This window comes from Anas platyrhynchos, chromosome 2, assembly GCF_047663525.1.
Source record: "Anas platyrhynchos isolate ZD024472 breed Pekin duck chromosome 2, IASCAAS_PekinDuck_T2T, whole genome shotgun sequence".
Classification (NCBI taxonomy): Eukaryota; Metazoa; Chordata; class Aves; order Anseriformes; family Anatidae; genus Anas; species Anas platyrhynchos.
Window position 1 is genome coordinate 94,783,500 of NC_092588.1, and position 24,768 is coordinate 94,808,267.

General features: G+C 40.4%; 1 protein-coding gene across 12 annotated transcripts in view; it reads left to right on the forward strand.

The window, feature by feature from the left end:
* Positions 1-24,768, forward strand: part of HIVEP1 (HIVEP zinc finger 1) — a 128,419-nt gene that overhangs the window by 70,381 nt on the left and 33,270 nt on the right. For all 12 annotated transcript variants that reach the window (XR_005263008.2, XM_027451471.3, XM_027451474.3 and 9 more), the window contains 2 exons: positions 12,068-18,006; positions 24,540-24,673. Coding sequence is in view for 11 of the 12 variants with exons in the window: in XM_027451471.3 (XP_027307272.1) it covers positions 12,068-18,006; positions 24,540-24,673 (6,073 nt within the window). In the remaining variant the exon portion in view is untranslated. The remainder of the gene's footprint in view (positions 1-12,067; positions 18,007-24,539; positions 24,674-24,768) is intronic.

The following is a 24,768-nucleotide window of genomic DNA, read 5'->3' on the forward strand; positions in this document are numbered from 1 at the left end:
TAGGTAAAGGGTAACAAATCCATCCTGGATTCAGAATTCCAGTCCCTCTAATGGCACACAGGCATCTGCCAGTCTTCTCTCATGATCCTTTCCCAGAACTGGCAGGCATGTCCTTGTCTAGGTTCATGGAGAAGCCTTTTTTCAACCTATTTTACCAAGGGTCATGGACTTTGTATTACCATGTTTGCCTCAACAACTGCAGCCAACTTTATTCAGACAAAGCACGGGACTTCAAGTTCTACACTCCATGGACCAGGGTCTGTGTTGGCAGATAGCAGTTTCCAATCAGTGCGCTATGTTGGCCCCCTCCAGTCCATCAGTTCTGGTAGAGCAAGTACTTTTTTGGAGAACCTACTTCAGTTGAATGAATCAGGTCTGTCCTTAAACTATGTTCAGGTTTATCTAGCACCTGTTTAAGTCTGTCATTTACCTATCAACCACGTTGCTATACTTTCTCACTCTGTCACTTTCAGGTTTCTCAAAGGGATTTTTCATTTTTTTGCCTACTGCTGGAGATGCTGCACGGTAGAATTTGAATACAATGCTGTGTATTCTGAATCCTCCGTTTTTCACATCCTTAGCATAGCTGCTCATTTCTTGGTCAGTGAAGGGAGATTTCTAAGATGCTCTTGCCGCTTCCAGAAGCCCAAGACATTGTCACAGCTCTGTCTGGATGAGTATTCCCTTGCGGAGTTACTGCAGGTTTTACCCTAAGGCTGTATTAGACTTTCAGCCAAATATGTTTTCCTTCCAGGGTCTCGTGCTTCAGTATTAGTAGTACCTTCTTTACTTGCATCCTTAGATAGAGAAGCACTGTTGACAGATCCAAGACTTTTGTCTAATTTGGATGAGTGTGTGTTTAAGTGGCAGCAGGTTCTGTCAAAATTTGCTGAGAACCAACAAAACAGAACCATTCAAAGCCATGGTTTGGAGTCCAGGAAAGTCCAAGCAATTTCTGTGGTGGTGTTGAAACCTTTATTTCCAGCTTCTGTCTTGGCACTACGCAAAGTCTCTGTCCACGCTTTCAGTGGGTACTAATCCATTTCTTGTTAAAAGGTTGACCTGGCATTCGGTTTAGTGTTTCGCTAGTCACTGCAGGAATATGATTCTCCATTTGCTGGCTCATGTCCTCGTATAACAGTGTGGAACTACCCATTGTGTGAATGTGCATTCGAACTGCCGTGGAAAGAAAGAATAAAGAAAGAGGAGACTGCTTACCAGCAGCAAACATGCTCTGAGATGCACAATCCACATGCACATATGTTCCCCTCCCACACTTACAGTCCCTTCAAAGTAGCATATTGGCACGGAGGAGAGGCAAATTAAATCAAATGCCCTTTACCTTATTTGCCCATCTGCTATTTTTTTTAACTTTTTTTTTCCAGTAAATTGAACTGTGCTGAGTTAGGAAAGAAGTTTGGCATCGTAAATGGAAGCACAAGACTTTAGTTCAGAAATGTAGGTTCTGCTGCAGATGGATTCTAGTCAAATTTTTGTACCGAAGTCCTTCAGAACCCTTCCTGATCATCCCTCCTGTTAAATGAATGCATCTTACTGACAAAATTATAAAGAGTTTCAAATACATTATTGTAAGTATACCAGTGTTCACTCTAGTTAATCAAAATGCTGTGTCCATCTCACATTAAAGATTGGTGACCATTTTATATTGCCATGTCCCAGCTTACAGATGACTTAGTGGCCTACCATCTGGCCTCAGAGGAGCAGCCAGGTCCCTTCCTGTCTCTCCCTTCCCCACAGACACTCCTGATTCCTCTTCCTACCATTGCAGTGCTCTCTGCCAAAAAGCAGGTGGGAACGCTGCATGCTGGTGATATACCCTGCTTCACAGTTCATCAGCCGTGGTCAAGACTATTCTTTCATCACAGTATTCAAATGAAATAGGAAATTGAATAAAAAGTGGGTAGGTCAAACAAAAATCTGGAAATGCATAACTGAACAATTTAAGCATTTTGATTTGCTATCTTAGGGTGGTCTCCTCCTCCACAGAGGTTTCCTTGAATTTCTCCTGTAGGTTTGCAAGCATGTGAGCTTTCTGAATTCTTTGCTACTGCAGTACCCATCTACTTTCATTAGCCCAAAATACTTCCTTTCCATTTCATACTTACAGGAAACTGCTTTACGTTTTGGACAAGGAATATAACCAAGATCCAAAGTTTCATTTGATTCTCTTCATCTTTCTGTCCTTATCTTCAACAACCATATGGGCTAGAAATACAGTTGTTCTAAATGGAAGTGTATAATCTTCAGAAGTTGCAAGTTACAGCACTGTCCTGTTTGCTACTTAATATTTGTGAGAGGATTAGTCAGCCTTCTTAGTTTTCTGTTGACATACACCAGAGCTACCTACCTCTTACTTTCCAAACGTTCAAAATGACAGCTAGCAATGCTATTTCATGTGATTGAGTTGTGTGTTTTCTTAATATCTGATATCATAGTGTTTGTATCTCCATTAAAATATATCAATACATGTGTATGAGAGGTAATTTATTTAAATTGTTCTGTGTATGTCAAGCTGTAAGGCTTTAAATCAAGACTGAATTATCTTCCTCAAATATTTACAGCAACTCAGCAGCAATAGGCTTAATACGGGAACTGTTGGTGTTCGTAGCTCATGTCATACAAGATCTCACATTTTCATGAGGTCCCATCTATTCCCAAAATCTGCGATGTTTCCACATTAAGGGAACATTGTACGCTGCTAATAATAACAAGGATGACTTGAAAGGTTCTTTCTGTCTTCAGGCACATTCAGTGCATGGTTTTGTACCCAAGAAGGATGGTGAGAAAACTCCACTGACTTGTGTGGCAGCAGGAATAGTCTCTAATACCATTTATCTTCAGTTTTCATTGGTTTTGTGTTTGATAGTTAAGTACGTTTTAATGTCGCCATTGTGGCTGTGGGGGCAAACTGATAAAAAATTGAGATGTTTATATCTTTGCATGGAGAAACATAATTTGAATATGTGCTCAACCCAAGGAGTTTTCTGGCTCCTGTAATATTCCTGGATTGTGAGTCAATGTCTATATCTGTTATTTCTATTTTTTTTTTGTTAGTACATTTAGTCTACAATACTAGCAGCTGAAATCTGTTCAGTAAATCCACTGTTGGTACTAGACACAGCAAGAACTGGTATTGTTTTGGCAGACAGACAAACAGATGTTTGAAATTGAACATTTAATACGTTAGAGCTATATATATGTAGAGCTTAGTGATATGGTTTAGTGGGGACTGTTTGTGTTGGGTTAGAGGTTGGACCTCAGTACCAGGGAAGCTCATGGAGCAGATCCTCTTGGGAGTCATCATGTGGCACTTGAAGGGCAAGCAGGCGATCAGGCCCAGTCAGCATGGGTTTATGAAAGGCAGGTCCTGCTTGATGAACCTGATCTCCTTCTATGACAAAGTGACACGCTTGGTGGACGAGAGAAAGGCTGTGGATGTTGTCTACCTTGACTTCAGCAAGGCTTTTGACACCGTCTCCCACAGCATTCTCCTCAAGAAACTGGCTGCTCTTGGCTTGGACTGGTGCACGCTTCGTTGGGTTAGAAACTGGCTGGATAGCTGGGCCCAAAGAGTCGTGGTAAATGGAGTCAAGTCCAGTTGGAGGCCAGTCACTAGTGGCGTTCCCCAGGGCTCGGTGCTGGGGCCGGTCCTCTTTAATATCTTCATCAACCAATTATCTGGACGAGGGCATTGAGTGCACCCTCAGTAAGTTTGCAGATGACACCAAGTTAGGTGCGTGTGTCGATCTGCTTGAGGGTAGGAAGGCTCTGCAGGAGGATCTGGATAGGCTGCACCGATGGGCTGAGGTCAACTGCATGAAGTTCAACAAGGCCAAGTGCCAGGTCCTGTACCTGGGGCGCAATAACCCCAAGCAGAGCTACAGGCTGGGAGATGAGTGGTTGGAGAGCTGCCAGGCAGAGAAGGACCTGGGAGTGATGGTGGACAGTCGGCTGAATATGAGCCAGCAGTGTGCTCAGGTGGCCAAGAAGGCCAACAGCATCCTGGCTTGTATCAGAAACAGTGTGACCAGCAGGGCTAGGGAGGTGATCGTCCCCCTGTACTCGGCTCTGGTGAGGCCACACCTCGAGTACTGTGTTCAGTTTTGGGCCCCTTGCTACAAGAAGGACATCGAGGTGCTTGAGCGGGTCCAGAGAAGGGCGATGAAGCTGGTGAGGGGCCTGGAGAACAAGTCCTACAAGGAGCGGCTGAGGGAGCTGGGCTTGTTCAGCCTGGAGAAGAGGAGGCTCAGGGGCGACCTTATTGCTCTCTACAGATACCTCAAATGAGGCTGTAGTGAGGTGGGGGATGGTCTGTTCTCCCACGTGCCTGGTGACAGGATGAGGTGGAATGGGCTTAAGTTGCACCAGGGGAGTTTTAGGTTGGATCTTAGGAAGAACTTCTTTACTGAAAGGGTTGTTAGACACTGGAACAGGCTGCCCAGGGAAGTGGTGGAGTCACCATCCCTGGAAGTCTTTAAAAGACGTTTAGATGTAGAGCTTAGGGATATGGTTTAGTGGGGGACTGTTAGTGTTAGGTTAGAGGTTGGACTCGATGGTCTTGAGGTCTCTTCCAACCTAGAAATTCTGTGATTCTGTGTGATTCTGTGAAATATTTTTGAAATTTTCAGGATGTTGAAATGAAAACTATAGTGCATGCCCTTCCTTGAACATTTGTGTATTGACATTTTGTGCATGTTGCTAAGCGTTAATCATGTGTCATGTGGTAGGCGCTTGCTGTTCTCGTGGTTTTTTGTCTGTCTTTCAAAGAAGTGTTCAAGTTATGTGAAACTTTTAAAGTGATTCAGTCTCTGGTTTTTTATATACGTATAATGCTGGGAAATCTTGATCAGTATCAAATGTCTTGTTTCATTTAATATGTTTTGTGGTGGGCATGAAATTGGGTCTTTTTAGGAAAAAAAAAAAAGCATGCGTTTCACTTTGGAGATTGGTCAAAGATTTGTAGGTGTGCTGAAATGTTACATTCAATTCCTTTTCACATATGGATGTTGGCATTTCTCAACTGAGGCTCTGGTGTTACCTCAGTGGTCAGATGTTTATTGCTGTTTGGTTTTGATGGTTTTCCTCATTAAGCACACTATGGTTAAAAATCACAGAATGGTTAGGGTTGGAAGGGACCTCTTGGAGGTCATCTGATCCAAGCTCTCTGCTCAGACACCCAGAGCAGGCTGTCCAGGACCACATCCAGGCAGCTGTTGAAGATCTCAACAGCCTCTCTGGGCAACCTGTGCCAGGGCTCAGTCACCTGCACAGCACAGAACTGCTGCCTGGTGTTTAGACAGAACCTCCTGTGCTCCAGTCTGTGCCCATGGCCTCTTGTTTTGGCACTGGGCACCACTGAAAAGAGCCTGGCTCTTTTTTCATTGTGTCTTTCCTTCAGGTATTTATAGACATTGATTAAAATCCTCTCTGAACCTCATCTCCTGCAGGTTGGACAGTCCCCAGCTCTCTCAGCCTCTCTTCATAGGAGCGGTGCTTCAGATCATCTTGGTGTCCCTCCAGACTTACCAGTATGTTGGTTGTTTCTTTCTTTGCTCAGGCCAAGAAGCTAAATGCACAGTTGTTTTTAAGAAGACCTTGGTCTTATTAGCATAGTGTGGTTATGTCCCTACACCCTTGATATCCACCTCTGTCAAGCTTATCTTGATGTAAGCAGCTACAGGACTTGAAAAGATGCTGTCATACAGACAGTCCCAGACTGTAATGTGTCATTTACTCTTTACCTATCCTAAGGCAAAAAAAAAAAAAAAAAAAAAGAGTTGGCAGACTCACATGGCTGGGATGAAAGTGCATTGTAGCAGAACTTCCTGATACGTCTGAGCTGCGTGCCTTGGGGCAAAGGTGTCTTACTTTATTCTGAGATGTTATTGCTCAATGTCTAGAGCTAATCAACTCTCTGCAGTCACTAATGGTTGCACAGAATTTCATTTAGTGTGTGAGGAGCAGCCCTGGGTACGCCTTTTTCTATGGCTGCACATTTAAACCTGTCATTTGCTTTACTTGCATTTACTTGCTAAGTTGTACCTGTTCTTGCTTCTCAAAGAAGAAACTTACATTTTTAAGTAATGTATGGAACATATGGGTGTCTGTGTAGCCTGGATTTGGTCAGTCCTGAAAGTTATTCTCCTCTTTCAGCTTTAGTATGGCTTTGCAACTGAAGCAGTAGTGAGAGGTGCTAGTTTAAAATATAGCCAGGCCTAGTGTTTTGGGAAGATGTTATTCCAAGGCAAGAAAAACTTCCATTCTCCAGCTTTATCTTCAAAGTGACAATTCACTCATGTTAATGTAGATTTAGTGGAAACAGATTGTATAGTTTAAACATTAGTTTGTACTAAACATTGCTGAACAATGTTTGCCTGTTCTTAACTGTTGCTTACTTTGGTAGCCAACAACATGAGTATTTCCTGTACTACTAGACTGGTTTCTGCCCCACGAGGACAGTCATGCAGTGTAAGATGTTGCTCATGGAGGCTGGGCCAACACTATCTTTGTAGGTTTCCAGGACCTGACCACATGAAGCCTTAAGCAACCTGGTTGCTTCCTTTAACTGGCCCTGTTGTGAGCAGGAGCTTGGATTAGAGACCTGCTGAGGTCTTTTCCCACCCGAATAATCTCCTGAAATACTTGTTTTTAAATCTGGGGAAATTTACCTAGTGGTAGAGGCACCAGATTTCTTGGAGTTTATATCAATATACAGTTTCTTTGCAATTATATTTAACATATGAACTTTGGATGCACTAATTGTATAGGCTTATCAGTCTGTGATGGTAGAGAGCACTAAAATTTAATTTTACTTTGTATAAGTGAACACTTATTGAAGTTAATGGTACTGCTCAAATGAGTGCTGGTAACATATACTAGCATAACTGCACATTCCTTGGAGCTTGTGTTTGCAGGACATTTGCTACTTTAGCTAATAAGGCAAAATTATGCTAATGAAACAGCTGACTTGGAGGGTGCCAAATTCCTTGACTTGCACCCTGGCCTCTACTGTACCATCTCGAGAAGTCTAAAGTTAGGCACCCAAAATACATCTATTAAAGCTATTGATGATTGACTTTAAAATCCTCTCAATTTGTGCTTGAAATTAAGCACAACACATGGCTTAATCTTGTTCAGATTTTTCTGTTAACTGAGAACATTTTTATAAATGCACAGTTTATGTAATCATGATTTTTCTACACTTTGGAAAAACTATAATGTTAGGAAAACGTTTATGGCACTACTTAGCACGTAGGAGGCAGTATGAAGCTAAAGATGTAATACAATAGTAATAAAAAAAATGGCAATTTAGTTATGTCCTATTGCGTTTAATGTAAGTTCTGGTGTCCTTACATTTGCTAGTTTGGCTTATGTCTTTATCTCATAATCATGTTCTGTTACTTATTCATGGAAAAAGACCCACTGGGGTGATTTATGACTGCTTTGGAATAGTTTCAGTGAAATCAAAACTAAATATGCATCAGATGTCAAATATAAGAATATTTTGAATATTTTAAGGCACCAGGAAGCTTAGCTTTTAATCAGAGTAAAATTCTTTGTAATGGTCTCTTTTGAAGAGTTGTCCGTCTTTGAACAACTGCTGTCGTTAATCATCAGTAACATTTTAGCTGTATGTTTAAGACTTAACGTTTGAACAATATCACAAGAAGTTTGATTTTGCTTGCAGTTCCCTGGGAGCTGAAGTACAGGTTTAGGATCCAAAGGTGTGGCACTTTCATTCGAAAATCTAGTCTTTGTAAGCAGTGATTTTAAAAATTCTGCAGTATGAACTGAGCATGAAAGAGGATGAAAGTTCATTGGGCTGTAGGGCAGATAGTGGCTGCTGGCTAAATGTTTCACAGGGTCACACTGAGAAGGAAGGGAGCTTGGTGCTTTACTTCAGTTCTTTACCTTTTTAAAAAAAATACAAGCACGTAGCTCTGTTGGAAGGGGGAGAAGTGGAGTGGGTGTTATAATAACACATAGGCTTTGAGACAGGCAGTTCTGAAAGTTACTTAAACAAAACCATTGAGATCATTGTGTCAATACACTGTCTAGTTCACCAGCGAATGCTAAAAAAAAAAAAAAAAAGGTTGCTTATACCTCTCCTTTATTTGCTGCATGAGTTACCTCACTAGATTACTATTGGCACCATCACACCTGTGTTCTTTTGCTCTGTTTCCTGTGCGTAAGTGCAGTAGAGAAATTGTAGTTGAGCAAAACCATGTTTAGAAAGATGGCATGTTTTGAGCGCAGAAGTGCTATTGAAGCAAAGGAATTAAACAGAAAGTCCTGATAGGAAAGCAGAGCAAAGCAAGAAAGATGCTCTGGTACCTGAAAAGTGAGTCATTGTGCACAGCAGCATTGTTACCTGTCCTGTTGGACTGGGTAACCTGATTCTATTGGACATCATACAGTTTATGGAAAAGATGCTTTTTAGCCTTCTATTGGAAATGACAGCACTTGCCAATAAAAGTATGAATTCACCCAAGAGAAGGAGGAATTGCTGCATCAGTGTCACCAGCTGAACAGGGAGAAGGGTTTCGTGACTGCACAGCGAGGCAAACAGAGCGTGGAGTGGCAGAGAGGAAGACAAGGAAATCAACTTTTTTTTCATGTCAAGTTGGTTTACATTCCCTTTGTTTAGCTTCAGCTTGTTGGTATGGGTGTGCAGCCCTGACAAGGTATCACCCTTCTGAAAGTTTGTGTCTCCATTCCTGTTAACAAGAAAGTTAACAATTATGGTACCCATGCTTCCCGCTGGTTTTGTTATTGCCTCTAGAAATATTGATACAGCTGATCTTTGTGCAAATATCTAGCTGTGGGTTAACAACCATGTAATGGAATATCTTCAACGTAATTTAGCAATACAAAAAGAAGACTTACACAAAAGGAACAAAAAAATAAAACTAAATGAAAAGAAGTTGTCAGGGTTTCCTCTTTTTCCCCAAAATATGTTAGAAATTTGATCGCTAGAAAACCTGAGATATTTCCATTAACAATAAGTATTTCTAAACCGTCAAGGAGTAAAATACAGCACAGCACTTACACTATTGTTAAGACTTGTAAAGCCATCGAAAGAAAGTATGTTTTGCTGGATTTTATAGACAGGAATAATCTCTGGAATTGCAAAAAGAATAAAGAAGTAGAAATAAGAAACTAGTTCTTATGATTTCCATAGCCTGGAATTTTATAGGTGTAGATGCAGCATAATTAATGGTTGTGAAGACTAAAGTAAATGACTATTTTTGCATAGGATGTAATGCATAACTTGCCTTTTTTCTATTTTCTTATTTCATTTTCAAACAATTTTTCAGCTGTGCTGAAAAATCTTTTAGCTGTGCTGGTTTCCAATCTCCAGTGTGGTGCAGTGTTTGAGTGTGCCTGCTGCTCCTCACTGTGTTGATGAAGCCTTGGAATGGTTGTTATCTAATGTTTGGAGGCATCAGGGAGAAGCACATCATTTGGTTGTTCAATTACTGCAGTATAAAACACCTTCGTCTTCCTGTGTATGTTTGTCTGCTTGGATGTTCACGCTTCATGGCACTATTATCTTCCTAGCTGCATGTAATCTGCCCAGCACTTCCCCCAGTGCTCCAGTACAAACCCCGACAGTGTGATAGGTGTGGAGGCGTGAATGTGATAGGATAAAAGCTGCAGTATGTTCACAAAAGGAACCAAATTACTTACACTCAATTAACGTGGCCATGGTTTTCAGAGATCACCAAACCATGGCTAAAAACACCCTTTTATATAATTACCTTGTTATTTTCTCTTCGATTGGTGTAAAATGGAGTTTTGTTGCTATTGAAAAAAGCTGCAGTAGGCCATTAATTTTAAAGAAATTGCCACTAATGATATTAGTGTGAGACACTGATTTAATTGGGAAGCAATGGAAAGTATAGAACATGATGGAAGGCAACTCTGCTTTGAATATGCTAAATGTAGCCTAATATGAATAGGTTTAGGTAATAAAGCAATAAATGCAAAGTTTATTTAGTGGTTAAATGGACAGTTACTACAGAAATTTCTTTCTGGGTGCATAAGATGAGCACAAGCTCCCCACAGCTAGGATTTCAGAGCCCTTGTTTCTGGAGAGGGATTCTAGTCTCTCTGTTATGAGATGACAGAATGCAACAAGGCAGCGTCTTACTCTTCATACTTAAATTTCTTCAGGTAGGGCTTGGAGAACAATAGGTCAGGTTCTGCAGCTCTTCCACATGTGCAGTACACTGTGTACAATGTTTGTTCTTTAACCTTTCAGTTTGCAAGGAAGTCTCAATAGCCTTCTGCCTTCTGTGAATGTATGTGTAAATGAAGTAGGCAACAAATTGAAAACAGGCTTTTGAACTTCCAAGTACCTGAGCTCTGGCCTTAGCACACAGCTCAGTTAGGTTGTGCTCTGGCACCGGGCAGACATGTCATCTTCTTGCCCTTCTTTTCCCACTAGTCACTTTGTGTTCTCTTCTTCTAGACAAGCATTAGGTGCTGCCTGGCTTTCCTTTAAATGGAGCAGGAATTTCACCCTGGACTCATCAGCAGCAGTATCTCTCATCAGATGCAGACAGTATGTTGGCATTCCTCTCACCATAGTGCAGAAAGCATCTGTTGTTTCTGCGAGAGGATACTCCTTATGCCGCTGAAAGGGCTGTAGGAGTTGATAGGTACTGGGAAGCCTGAGCTTTCTCCATCTATCTCCTTGTGAAGCTGACTGTGTGAGAGTTTTGTCTGTGTATATGCTGTCTTAATTAGTCTTTTCTTACCTAGGAGTGCACATAAACCTCTGTTCTTGAGAACCTCTATATTGAGGTAACCATACCACGTGGAGTTTCTCAGCACAGCTTCCCAAAATGTGTGTGCAGCTGAACCTTTTTAGAGGTATCAGACTTCTTGTCACATCAGATCCTTCCTTTGTGTTGAATGTTGGCAGTCAGACAAAATATGGTTTTGGCTAACAGCCAAACAGTTGTAAAAGTTTGAGAAATTGGATTTACACCCATTTAATGTTTGGCTTCCTCTGAAGTCAGTACCAGTTAGGCTATGATTGTTTGTATGTTAGGAAGTATGCTTACATGTAAAATAGTTAATTGGCAGAATAAATATGACACTGAGGTAAACAAAGGTATAAGTAAAAAACAAACAAACAAAAAAAAACCAAAAAACTTTGTAAGTATCAACACTAAAATTCACTCTGTCTGTATCTTTCGCTAGAGAAGTTTAGACTCTTTACAAATAGTACTCACTATAAAGTTATTCTGCTGAGTAATATTCAAAAATGTTTGCTTTTCACTACACTCCTGAAGCTCCCCATGCATACCTGCTTAAAACCAGCAACAAGTGTAGCTAGTAATGAAGTAATTCAAATTTATTTTGTTTCATGATGCACTAATAGAAGAATAAGTGTGACTGATTTTATTCCTCTGCAGTAGTTGCTCATCTGAAACGCTATTAAAGTTCAGTAGCTCTGAAATACAGTATTTGACAGATGGCTTGGGTGGATTGTGCCATTTCCATGATAAATCTACTTATCTGCTTACAAATATAACCATGAGGAAGTCATCTTCATTCCTTGACTGGTGTAACATATAGACAGAAAAGGTGACAACGTGACATGAAAATGGATTTGTGTCTTGGTTCTTCATTTTCCTGCTGTAATGATTCGGATTTTGGAACAAGTGCAAAAGAGATTTCTTTTTACTTTATCTAAAAAAGAGTTGCTCTAAATACTGAAATATTCTTTCAGTGGCCTTTCTTTTCTTACATTTTCTTTGAAACCTTTCCTATAATTAATTACTTTTGTAATGTCTTAGAGCATCAGTTAGAATGCATTACTTTTGCTAGATGGGAACAAACTGGATCTTTACTAAGATACATTTGCTATTCAAAAAATACTGGAGGGTGGGAGAGTTGGACAGTCCTGTTACACCAGTGCGCACTGTGTGAACTACTCTTACAGCTGAAGCTTAGAGACAATAGAATGCCATAAATAAAAATATACTACATTATCCAGTTCTAATATTCTTTCTTACTCTTTGTGTTTTAACAGAAATCACAGACGCTAGTACTAGAGGAAACCCAGATACAATTAAGGGTGTGAAAAGAAAAAAGATTGTGACTGAAAACCATCTAAAAAAAATACCAAAATCGCCTTTGAGAAACCCCACAGAATCCAAGGTTAAACAAAATGTAGACCTTCCACCACTAAAAGTTCTTCCGGATGCCTCAGAACAGGTCACGGCACAGGACCACCTACCTGTGAACAATGGAAGTCAATGTACCAAACAAAATGGGGCAGTGCTTAACAGTGAGATAAGTGCTGAAACAACCAAATCTGAGATACTGATGCAGACAAAGCCTTCATCGACACATCAGTCCTTTGACTTGAGTAAGCAGGCAGTAGAGGATTCTGATGTGAGCCAGTTGAGCTCGCCAGAGAAGAAGTCTCTCTCCAACTCCTTACCAAGTAAAACAAAGACTGACAATAATGAATGTATCACTTTTGTTGATGGTAGTACATCATCCCCATGTACACGTACTGCATTCGATGTCTTGTTAAAAGCTATGGAGCCTGAACTGAACACCTTAGCACAAGAGTGCCCCCGTTATGGGGTGCAGATAGAGAAACTGAGACCAAATAAAATTGTAAGCACCTCTCCTAGTCTCACATCCAATACAGTGAGTGTCCAAAATCAGTCTGCTTTGTCTCAGCATGAGTTTACAGCTGGACCTCGCTATTTTCCATGTACATTGAACAACGTGCATGTAGCAACAGCTGCCAAGAGTGGACAAACGCAGGTCCAGTCGGTTTCTCATTCACAAGACCTTGTTACTAAAACCAGCCAACAAAATCACCAGGTTGTTATGTGTCCAAATCTCACAGGTTCTGTGGTGCAACAGCAGAGTCAAGAAAATGCCAAGCTCCAGCAGATACACAGCATAGCAGTAACTTCGTCTGTTGTTCACACCTCATCTTCCACTGTAACTCAGGTTTTTCCCCCAAATCAGTTAGTAACTAGTTCATCTTCACCTTTGTCAGTTAACACACCTAGTTCAACACACTTGTCTATAGGTCCCATGTATAATTCAGCCCAGATAGCATCAGTTGTAAACCATGGTGTAGAACAAATATGTAACCTCTTGAAAGACCAGAAACCTAAAAAGCTGGGGAAGTATGTCTGTGAGTATTGCAATCGGGCCTGTGCCAAGCCCAGTGTTCTCCAAAAGCACATCCGATCCCATACTGGAGAGCGACCGTATCCTTGCGTTACATGTGGGTTTTCATTTAAAACTAAAAGTAATTTGTACAAGCACAAAAAATCCCATGCACATGCTATCAAACTCGGACTTGTCCTACAACCAGATGCTGGTGGTCTCTTCTTATCTCATGACTCAGACAAAGCACTTAGCATTCATTCAGATGTGGAAGAAAGTGGTGAAAGTGAAGATGAAGGCACTGCTGATGAAAGACAAGATGATCAAGAACTGGAATCTGCACAAATAGTGAAAGTCATTTCAAGTGCAGAAACTGTATGGAAGGGAAGCCCTGTTCCACTAAGTAACCCAGATTGTATCCCAGGTGATTCCTCATTACACAATACAGAACCACAAGTAAGGGCAGCTTTACCAAAAGTAGTGGTTCATGCTGTAAATGTTTCTCCGTTAAGGGCCGATAGCCCCAAAGTAACAGATCCAGCACCTGAGCTTTCTGCAGCACAGAGAAAAGGAGATTTTAAAGTGACAAATCTTCAATCAAATTTAACGCATACGGTCTTAGTAAAGGAAAATGACATAAAACAAAGTCAGAAAACGGAACTGGGCCTATTAGAGGAGCAGCTGGGATCTACAGTAGGAGCTGTGCATGCTCAGCTTCAGAGACAACAGGCAACCGACTGTTCCCAGGAGCAGCAAGGAAAATGCCTTCTGAGCCCTAGAAGTTTAGGTAGTACTGATTCTGGTTATTTCTCTCGTTCTGAAAGTGCTGATCAAACAATGAGCCCACCAGCTCCTTTCGTAAGAGGATTACTGCCCTCTGAAAAAGATTCAAATAAAAATTTGCCCTGTGTACCAAGAGCAAGTGGAATGGTAGCATCAGTGGTACAAACAGTCTGTGCCGAGAAAAATTTGATTCTCTCTGGCCAAATGCGACCTCCCATAGCAACAAAAACCCTTGAGGAGCGTATCTCAAAGTTAATTTCTGATAATGAAGCTGTTGTGGATGACAAACAGTTAGATAGCGTGAAACCAAGAAGAACATCTCTTTCAAGAAGAGGAAGCATAGATTCACCAAAATCCTACATATTTAAGGATTCTTTCCAGTTTGATTTAAAGCCTATGGGAAGAAGAACTAGTTCTAGCTCTGATATACCAAAGTCTCCTTTCACACCCACTGAGAAATCAAAGCAAGTTTTTCTTCTCTCTGTACCATCCCTTGACTGTTTGCCTATAACACGAAGTAATTCCATGCCTACTACCAGTTACTCAGCAGTACCTCCAAACGTAATACCTCCCTCTCATCCACTTAGAGGAAGTCAGTCATTTGATGATAAAATCAGTTCCTTATACGATGATGTTTTTGTATCAGGACCTGCTGCTCCACTGAACCAAGGTGGACATCCTCGGACCCTTGTTAGACAGGCAGCAATAGAAGATTCTTCTACTGGTGAAAGCCAAGTTCTTGGATCAGTGCGACCTGCAGAAGAAAGTTATCTGGGATGTAATTTATCAAACGAATCTTTATTGCAAAGGAACAAGTCCCTGGCACAGGGATCAAATTTAGAAAAAACTAAGAAGTCCCCTCAGGTGCGAGGAACAATGTTTGAGTGTGAAACCTGCAGAAACAGGTATAGGAAACTGGAAAACTTTGAAAACCACAAGAAATTTTACTGTTCAGAGTTGCATGGACCTAAAACTAAAGCTGCAATCCGAGAGCCTGAACATAAAACTGTTCCAAATAGTACACAACCTCAAATTCTGCACTACAGAGTCACTACTTCAACTGGTGTCTGGGAGCAGACTCCCCAAATAAGGAAGAGAAGGAAAATGAAAAGTGTTGGAGATGACGATGACCCACAACAAAACGACGCAAGCACACCATCAAAGAATGTAGAAGGCCAAAATAAGCCAGCAATTTCTTCCAGTCAGTCAAAACTCAGTGCAACAGTAGTAAGTTTGCAACAGCCAAGCAACCTTCTACTTCGAAGTTCACAAATTCAGCTTGTGGCTCGAGGTACAGATCTGACAACAGAGCCAAAGATGTCTCCACTCATTGAAAAGCAGACAAGCTCAGTTATGCGAGAAAAGGTGGAGTTGAAAAGACAAGGGACTGGTATTTCAGTAATACAGCACACCAATTCACTGAGCAGAAATAGCTCATTTGAGAAATCGGAGTCATTTGAAAGAGTATCACCGGTTTCATCTCAAGAGCCCAACAAGGTTGCAAAACATCGCTCTTTGAATGCAGTCGCCGTCCAAGAGGATAGACCCTCTCATCTGAATACTTCCCAGCATCATCAGTCACTGTCATTAGAAGCACCTAGAGGGGAAGTGCAGGGAAGCCAAACAGTTTCTAATGAGAGGAACACACCGCTTCAGACATCAAGACTCGTTCGCCAGCATAACATCCAGGTTCCTGAAATACTGGTCACAGAAGAACCAGACAGGGAGCAAGAAAACCAATGCAGCGATCAGGAAAAGACAGAAAGATTTAATTGGCCACAGCGCAGTGAAACACTGTCAAAATTGCCAACAGAAAAGCTTCCACCGAAGAAGAAAAGAATTCGCTTGGCCGAAATGGAGCACTCATCTGCTGAATCGAGTGTTGACTCCACTCTTTCCAGAAGTCTAAGTCGAGAGAGTAGTTTGTCTCATGCCTCCAGTTTCTCGGCGTCTCTCGATAAAGATGAGATTTCAAAGGTGGACAATCCTTCTAAAGCAGAACTTATTAGTAAGTCATCAGAATTCCTTATGATTCCCACTGGCTCTCATGTGCTGGGCATGCCTGGCCCGCATTACAGGGAAATGAGGCGTGCTGCATCGGAGCAGATCAGCTGCACGCAGCCCTCGATGGAGGTTGTAGACTACAGGAGTAAGTCTTTTGACTGTGGAAGCATATCTCCATCAAAACCTGCCTCACTCATAGAGGTAGCTGCTCCAAAGCTGTCGTCTGGAAATGGAGTTACTGGACACGTGCCTCTGCTAGAAAGAAGGAGGGGACCATTTGTAAGACAAATATCTTTAAATATTGCTCCAGAAAATCATCCAGTTAAATTGACTTCTTCGTTTCAGACAGTTCATGCTACAGATGTGCCATTTCACAGGCTGCAGACCTCCAGCAAATCCTTGGTGGAGTTTCCTTCAAGTACTCAGCATTCTCAAACTCACTCCAGGCCTCACTCAGCAATTCAAAATTCTAATCCTATTATCCTGTCTTCAGTTCAGCAGCCTCTAGATGATGTTTTGGATAATCAAAGACAGCAATCTTCAATGCATCAGCCTTCCCAGATTTCTACTAAAACATCAACCCAAGGGGAACAAGTGAATTCATACCCAGTTTCTTGTCACCCTGACGAACAAAAGGATTGTTTTGCTCCGAAGTATCAACTCCAAGTTAAAACATTACATATAGGTCAGCCATACTCTTCTAAATTGCTAAAAAATAGTCTATCAAGTCAGACTGTCCCAAGTCAAGCTGGAGTGGACCAGAATGCATCCTCCTTTGAGCTGCAGGCTAAACTGTCTGACAATACGTCTAATCCTTACTCTGTGCCTCCTCTAAAACAAATTGTCCCTAATAACTGCAGCAGTCAGATACATCAGATTCCTCCTTTTGTAGTTCCTGTCCGTATTTACAGTAGCATCCCATCCTATGGCTTTGCAACCGTTACGCCCCTTCCTCAAATTTTCGTGACTCAGGATCAGGTAAACCAATCTATTTGCAAAACAAATGCTGTGAGAATGCCAATGCTTGAAGGCAAAACTCAGCTGCCAAAATCACACAAAGATCATCAGAGGACTTTGCCAAATTCATTTGAGTTTGAAAATTCAATACCAGAAAGTGGAACCAGAAATTCACCTTTGTCAAGCTCTTTGAATATTATTCAGAAAGTGCCAGTTAGTGGACTCTTCCCTCAACAAGAAGCTACACCTTCAAGTAAACGAATGCTTTCCCCAGCCAACAGTTTAGATATTGCCATGGAAAAACAGCAAAAACGTGTTAAAGATGAGAGTGGAGCTGCCTGCATGACCGATGCCAGACCATTACATTCACTGAGTGTTAGATCTAATGACCCATCTAATAAGCAAAAGAAACCAGTCTTGGTGCGACAGGTTTGCACCACAGAGCCTCTTGAAAATCACCTCCTAGATCCTGATGGTGTTGCACAGAATGAAAAAAGCAGCAAAGCTAGTATTTCAGACATGCTGTTGCCCGACCATCATTCATCTGAAACTGGGGTTTCAGAAACCCTGAGGGAGTCACCAGAATCCAAAAACGTGAAGTCTTCAGCATCACCAGCGTTTGTAGTTAGAAAACCATCTGAACTGTCTCCAGTGAGTAATCAGAATTCTCTCTTAAAGGCTGTAGGCAGCAGTCAAGAAAGAAGATCCCCAACTAGTAATCATGAGAGCAATCAAATCAATAGCCAGAGTCAAGCGAAGCCTCTAACCACTCTGGCTGCAGTGAATACAGGAGAAATGCAGAGGTTGTCATTTCCAAGCCTCAAGACATCAACGAGCTTTACCTGGTGTTTTCTCTTGAAGAGGAAACCATTGCATTTGCTGCAAAACGATCAGAAAATTTCAGCCTACTCTACGTGGACCATTAGTCCCAACAATCCTAATCCACTTGGTTTGTCAACAAAGGTAGCTCTTTCTCTCCTCAATTCAAAACAGAAAGTTGAAAAACCGCTATACACTCAAGCAAGAACTACTCATCCCAGATCTGATGTACTGGTCTATTCAAGCAAGTGGAAGAACAGCTTAACTAAGGTACTTATCCTATGCTTGATATATACTGATTGTTTATGGAGGATTTGCTTTGGTGATTGAGTTTGTTCATATTTTGGAGAATGTAATGTGCCTGACATGTGTAATACATGCTCTTATTTATTTTAGTTATGCTGGATCAGACTGCTAAAAAGATCTTAAGTAATTCCATTAAGAAACCTCTTTATAAGGATTTATCACTTTTCATGGAAATTAGTTCCTGGATTTAAATCTGCATATGAAATGTTTATTGTGACAGGATTGTGTTTGGCTATTTTTTAAATGCAAAGGGTATGACAAATAGTTCAGATAGACTTTTTTTTAAACAATTGAAACAGGTTAATTCAAGATCATAGCTACATATTTTCCTTTAAAAATCTGCTGGTATTTTCTGTTATAAAAATATGCTTATGGTGAACAGGTGTCCATGGACAGTGTAAAGATATTTTTCACCATTGCTGATCATCTAACTGTGGGAGGAGCAGTGTACCACTTCCCTTTCTCCCACGTAGGTTAGTTGGTGGTGTGAAATAATGACAAAAATAGTGAAGTTTAAAAGGAAATTACAGCTTCCATAAAAACATTGGCAACTTCTTAGATTGACATGGCTCCAAAGATGACATTAAATCTTGTGCAGTGGAATATACTCAGGGTAACATTTGTGACACACATAAAACACCACATAATTCCAGAGTCAAATGTGGAAAAGAGCAAACTAGTCACTTTTTATTTCTTTAACCACCTTAGGACTGCATGGATGTACTAGGATTTACTAGACCATGTGCTGATTTGCACTGAATCTGGCATTTCTAAGTAACTGGTGTGCCTCTGCAAATTGTCAAGTGTGACTCTTAGACCTATAGTACGGCAACAAGTGTCACTGTCTATTTAGTGGATGACATAGCTTTTGTTAACTCACCTATTAAAGCCATAAAGCTTGCTGAGGAGAACCTTAGTATACAGTGCGGTTTCACACTCCTCTTTGTTATCTGCTATGCGTGGGGTATGCTCGTTGCCATGTTTGTCTTAGCTGGCAAAACAGAGGATTTCCATAGAGCACCAATTCTCCAGAATCGCTCAGAGGCTGTCAAGGCTATATACAAATGCTCTGGGGAGGTCAGAGCAACTGTTACTACTCTAAACCTGCAGTCTGCCATCTACAAAACTTTCTGGGCATCAGGCTGGGCATCAGGACCCATGGGGCATGCATTCACTCTAGAGGAAGCATGCCACGGCCTTGGGAAAAGACATGCATTCCTGCTGATGTTGAGTGATGAAAACTTGCTCCTAGAGGTCACAAGGGGATGTTTTTGTGCTTGCTGAGTGTTTTGCTAAAATACAAAGCTGTCAATGGGGGAAAGAGCAATAAGATGAGAAACTCTATATAAGAGGAAGAATAAGTTGCAGAATTACAGGGGGAGTTGAGAAATATGCAGAAACCCCTATGGCCAAAAGAGCAATAGAGTTAAATCTATCTCTCTTGATATCATAGGGAGATTTTGCTAACATTAATCTTGGTGTTCAAAGCTTAGTCGATAATGTTTCATGCGGGAAATACAGACTGCTGACTTGCTGCTAGTACTACAACTAAATTCAGTTACTGGTTCCATATTAGTGTGCCTCCTTTTACTTGCTTAAACTCATATTGCCTTTTCTAGTGTGCTTCCTCATATGTTTTTTGAGATGTTGTACTTAAATAGTACTAAACCTTAAAATAAATAAATAAATCAAAATTGGAAGGTTTAGCTTTTTTCAGCGTACATGGTTGAGCAATTTGTTCTAAGGAAGGCAAGTCTCTCGTTACTTGTGTTGTTGACTCATGCTTGTTTTATTTTAAAGAACAGTCTATTAGAAGAAATTCTCTGATAACAAAGCTACTATGTGCCTCATGAAGAATAAATTTTATCTACAAACAAGTTCTGTTTAGAATATAAATAATGGATAACAATACTCTGAAAAATATTTTGACAGCACCCTTTTAAGCATTCTAGGAGTTCTTAAATGCAGTAATAGGCAGCTGTCAGGTACATTTACACTGCCTCTTCCACAAAAGAACTACAGTTATTAGTCTTTCTTGCTGACATTTTGCATCAAACACACTAGCAAGGTCAAGATGAAGAGTTCTTAAGCTCTGCTTGGGGCTGATTTACAAATTTTCTTCAGCCATTATGAAGGAAGAACGTACAGCGAGAAATCACCTATAAAAGTTTAATTGGCATCTTAGACTGTACAAACAAGGTTCTTCAGGGTGGTAGAAATTAAAAATTTTAAAGGCCTGATAGGTAGGATATGATGTAACACCCGCAAAGTTTGTCTTGTGTACCTTTCAGTGTCTTGGGCTTTCCAGGATGATGAGGATGCTGTTAGAAGATAACCTCTGTGTTACCACTTTCTAGTTAGACTTGATAGTGGAATGGCTCATGCCCACTTAGAAACTTCTAGTTACTGTCATCACAGGAGCCATGCTGAATGAGAGCAAAACCTGAAATTGCTCATTCTGTTCATGCCCCGTAATTCTCCCACTGTCATCTTTTGGTTGAGGTTCACAGTGGAACCAGAACATTCGTGGTCCTTTGGGAAGATAATATTCCATTAAAAAAAAAAAAGGCAAAGTAATTCTCTCTTACCTTCAAAAGAATGTGGTTGATTTCCTGCTTAAACACGTGGCAGGGTCCTGAGTTCGTTGGAGAACCACAGTTTAGATTACAAGTCTTTGATTACAAGTCTGACTGTCATTCAGAAGATGTTTGCTCGAGTGGTTTGCACATTTTAACCCTGACCTGACAAAGAGCTCTAAGGGTCACTATAATACCGTTTATAAATAACAATAGAAATATGGTGTTGTTATCCCTCACCTCTTCTCTCACAGTCTCAGCCCTTTCCAGAGAGATGTGGAGCATTCTGTCAGGGGGCTTTAACTGCAGATCTCAAAAAGATAAACCATCCCTAGTTTTGCCCCCAGAACCAAATCATGTTTACTGGGAGCTTACATTGTTGTATAACTGTACTAATCACTGTCACAAAAAGGTAATTCCTTCAACAATAGATGACATGGGAAATGAAGAGACGTGAACAAAATGGAAACAATAAGTAACCCTGGGACTTTGTTTTCTCTTCACAACTCACTGCTCAGAGGCAATAGGTGAAGTTGCCACGTTCCAGTGATTCAAAGAACAAACCACAAAGTGGGATTGTGAAAGAAGCTCCTGGAATGAACACAGCATGTTAAAATGTAACATGGGATTCACTTGTATGGAAAAGGCTTATTTTATCTCCCTACTCCTTATTTTTTTTAATGGTTTTATTCATTAATATTGTTGCCAGTTTTTGTTGCCTGAAATCATTGGTGTTGCAACAGGAGCTCTGTCTCAAGCCTCTGCTTTGTTTTTTTTTGGCTTTTTTGTCTGAGGTGAGTCAGTAACAATGTATGCCAGCATGAAGATCTCAAGGCATGAATAGGCTGAAGAATGGAAAGCTTCTACTAACTAAAAGCTTTCCTTTCATGGACCATAGACCACAGCTGTCCAACTCACCAATAGAAAGCAGTTAAATTCAGAAGATTTTTATGTGTAAACTAGGAAAATTTTAAAAAGTAAAAAAAAAAGTAAAAAAGATATTAAAAACATTTCCCTCAATCCCTCAAGTGGCTGGGTGCCAGTTTGAAAAATGTTTAATGAATATTGTCTGAAATTTGTAACTTCAATGATTCAGGCTCTGAGCATTTTTTTGTGTGTGAGTGGTGGTTTTGTTTTTGTTTGTTTGTTTCCAAGGGATGCTGTAAAGTACCAGAAGTATCTATTGAACTCTTGTCTCTGGGCAGCCCTAACAGCAGGGTTTTTGTTGTTGTTGTGTTTTGTTTTTTTCACCAGTTAAAACTGATATAAATCTGATAGTAATTGGAGACAGTACTGAGTAATATCAGTAATTGGAGACAGTAGAGTGAAATTGGAGCAAAACAAAGTAGAAATGAATCATGGTCTATGTTTCTGTAGTAGGAGAAAAAGAAGAGTTAGAAGTGGAAGGTGTAAGCAATTGTGGAGAGGAAAATTTTACGGCACTGTCATTTTTTACATTCCCCCTGGTATGTGTGGGGTTTTGTTAGTTTTCAGGTAAGGTATGGTAAAGTACTTGCATGCGAAAAATCTATGCTGCTTAGAGACTGATCCCTCTTGAAAATTTACAGAGGGACCCAAATCTCATTCAGTATCAATGTGGATTTTTTCATAAAATTAAGCATGTTTTCTTCATTATCAGTGAGCACTTCTGTAGATATCTGTGACAAGCTCGATGTTTCTCTTAGAGCATTTCTGGAATGGCAGCATTTTGCCTGTTTAAGACACTGAAACAGCTGCTAAAAATAGCATATAATCAGTAAATTAAAATACATCAGTGGGAAGTAGATAATAATTTGAACTATGTTAGATTGTCTTATCTCTGTATATAATTGTTTGTATTAAAAAACAACAACAAAAAAAAGGCCAAGAAGGGGATAGAATCCCAGAGCCTGGTGCTAGCTTTTGTACTCTAGGTACTTTTGTGAATATATAATATATAGTTTGGGTAGCAACCTGGACCAGATACATCTGGTATCTTTCTTTTTCCCTTGTCTTTCCATTGTTGAAACATAAGTGTGGAAAAAAATACTGATCATTTAGCATCAAGAGATCAGGTACTTAAATGTTGCATCATTTCAGATGCTGGGAATATTTATACAGTATTAGACTTATGGCATATATTCTTTTTTTTTTTTTTTTCCAGAACTCTTCTCCTTGTTAAATTATAAATGTCACCTTATTACTCTTTATTTACAGTGGAAACAAAAAGCAATTCCTATGTATATGATACAGGAACTACAAGTTGAGTTACAATTGAGTTGCAATTACCATAGCAAGCTCATCTTCTGCTATTTCATCCTAACCATCTTTTCCTCCACCTTGTTTGAATACTGTTAAAACATGCAGGGTGAAATTTCTTTCTTCCTACACATAGGCAGAGTTGTCATGTGTGCTTTGGTAGGACTGCTCAGATGCTTGAAAATCCATCCCAAATCAGTCACAGGACCACATGAGAGCATATGGATTGGAGAGGTGCATGCAGCCTGTGCAGATTCCCGAGGATTTGAACCTGATAGGAAGTCGCTTTTCCTCTGATCCATGTTAATTCCCCATCATCTCCATTCCTCCTCAGAGGGGGAAGTAAATACGGTGGCAGAGATTGCAAGGAGGGCGATGTCACCCTTTGATGCATGTAATGACTGGTGCAAATCATCAGTCATTTTAAGGCACCCAGTGAAAGCCATTCCTCTTGCCAAGAATTCTCAAGCTTGCAGCATTAGGTTCTATAATGAGTAGAAAACATAAGGCCAGTCTTTTTTCTCCCATCATTTTATTCACTTATCAATATGAGCAAATGTGGCAATTATGCCAGCTATGTGGGTAGAACAGTTTATAAATACAGCAGTAATAATTGCTAGCTAATTGGATCTTTCCTTCATTGTTGCCCATTTTATAAATATCCCAGACTTGGAAGGAGTAGACTTTAAGTGTTGGGGGAATTCATCCTCTTTTTTTTTTTTTTTTTTTTAAACAAACAAACAAAAAAAGGTTCTTTAATTAATAATAAAAGGAAACTGAGAAATGTACTTTTGTTCTGCTAGACTGCTGGTAATCTTTTTCTAGTAATTTGGCCTGGTAGTGGTGGATAGCTGTGGAGTCCTGCTCTGGAAGAGTTCTGGAGTCACTGTTAGCAACCTCACCAAACTGGGAAGAGCCAATCCCCACACCACAACAGGAGTGTTTTATGAAAAATAATAGAAAACAGAAACATTACCTGTTAGTATGTTTTCTCGGTCTACCCTTTTTCTTCTTTGCTGTGCTGCAGGAACGCAGCTCTTAGGACAAGGGAGTCCTTCACTGCCAATGCCCCTGGTAGCCATCAGGCAGCTGGAGCTGGGAAGGTGCTACTTAAATGACCAGTACTTGAGCCATGGGGAGAAAGCACCGCTAACTGTGCACGACCACTTCCTCCCTCCCTCTCTGTCGAGCTGTGTGGCACGATGTCCGATGCTGCCGCAGAGCCCTGCCTGCATGGTCCGGTTGCTGCTTCTAGGCCGGTTGCTGCTTCTAGGGCAGGGGAGTTGGTCAGTCACCATTCAGGAATCCGCTGGATTTTATTGGAAGCATCTTTTCTCTGTAATAGGCTATGTGTGAGGTTAAAAATGTCACCTCTGCTTTCCCAAAGGAAGGAAGAGACATCTCCTATTCAAAGCATTCCTGGTTTCCTACAGTGCCATAGTCTCCATATAGATTTGCCAGTCCACGAATAGTCAGTGCATAGTAGATAAGTTTAGTGCATATTAAAGAAGTTTAGTCAAAGATGCTGTTTGATTCATGTATTTTAAAATTAAATATATATATATCAAAATGGTTGCTTGTAAAATGAATTATGTTTTTATTCCTAATACTTTGTATGTTTCAATGGTGTATGGAAGATACTAATTTTAATGATAAATGTGTGTATATCTCATTTTCTTTCAGCGAGCATTAAATAGAAAAAAAATGACTGCATCTGAATTCAGCAATAAGGAAAACTCTGAATCAAGTACTGAGCATGATAAAGAAAATTCCTTTAACAAAACTGAACCAAGAAGAGTGAAAATATTTGATGGAGGGCAAGTATTGTACTTTGCGTACTAGATACTGTTGGAAAAATATTTTTTCTTCATTCTAGACTTTGCAGAGATGTTGTTTCCTGTTAGATTTATTT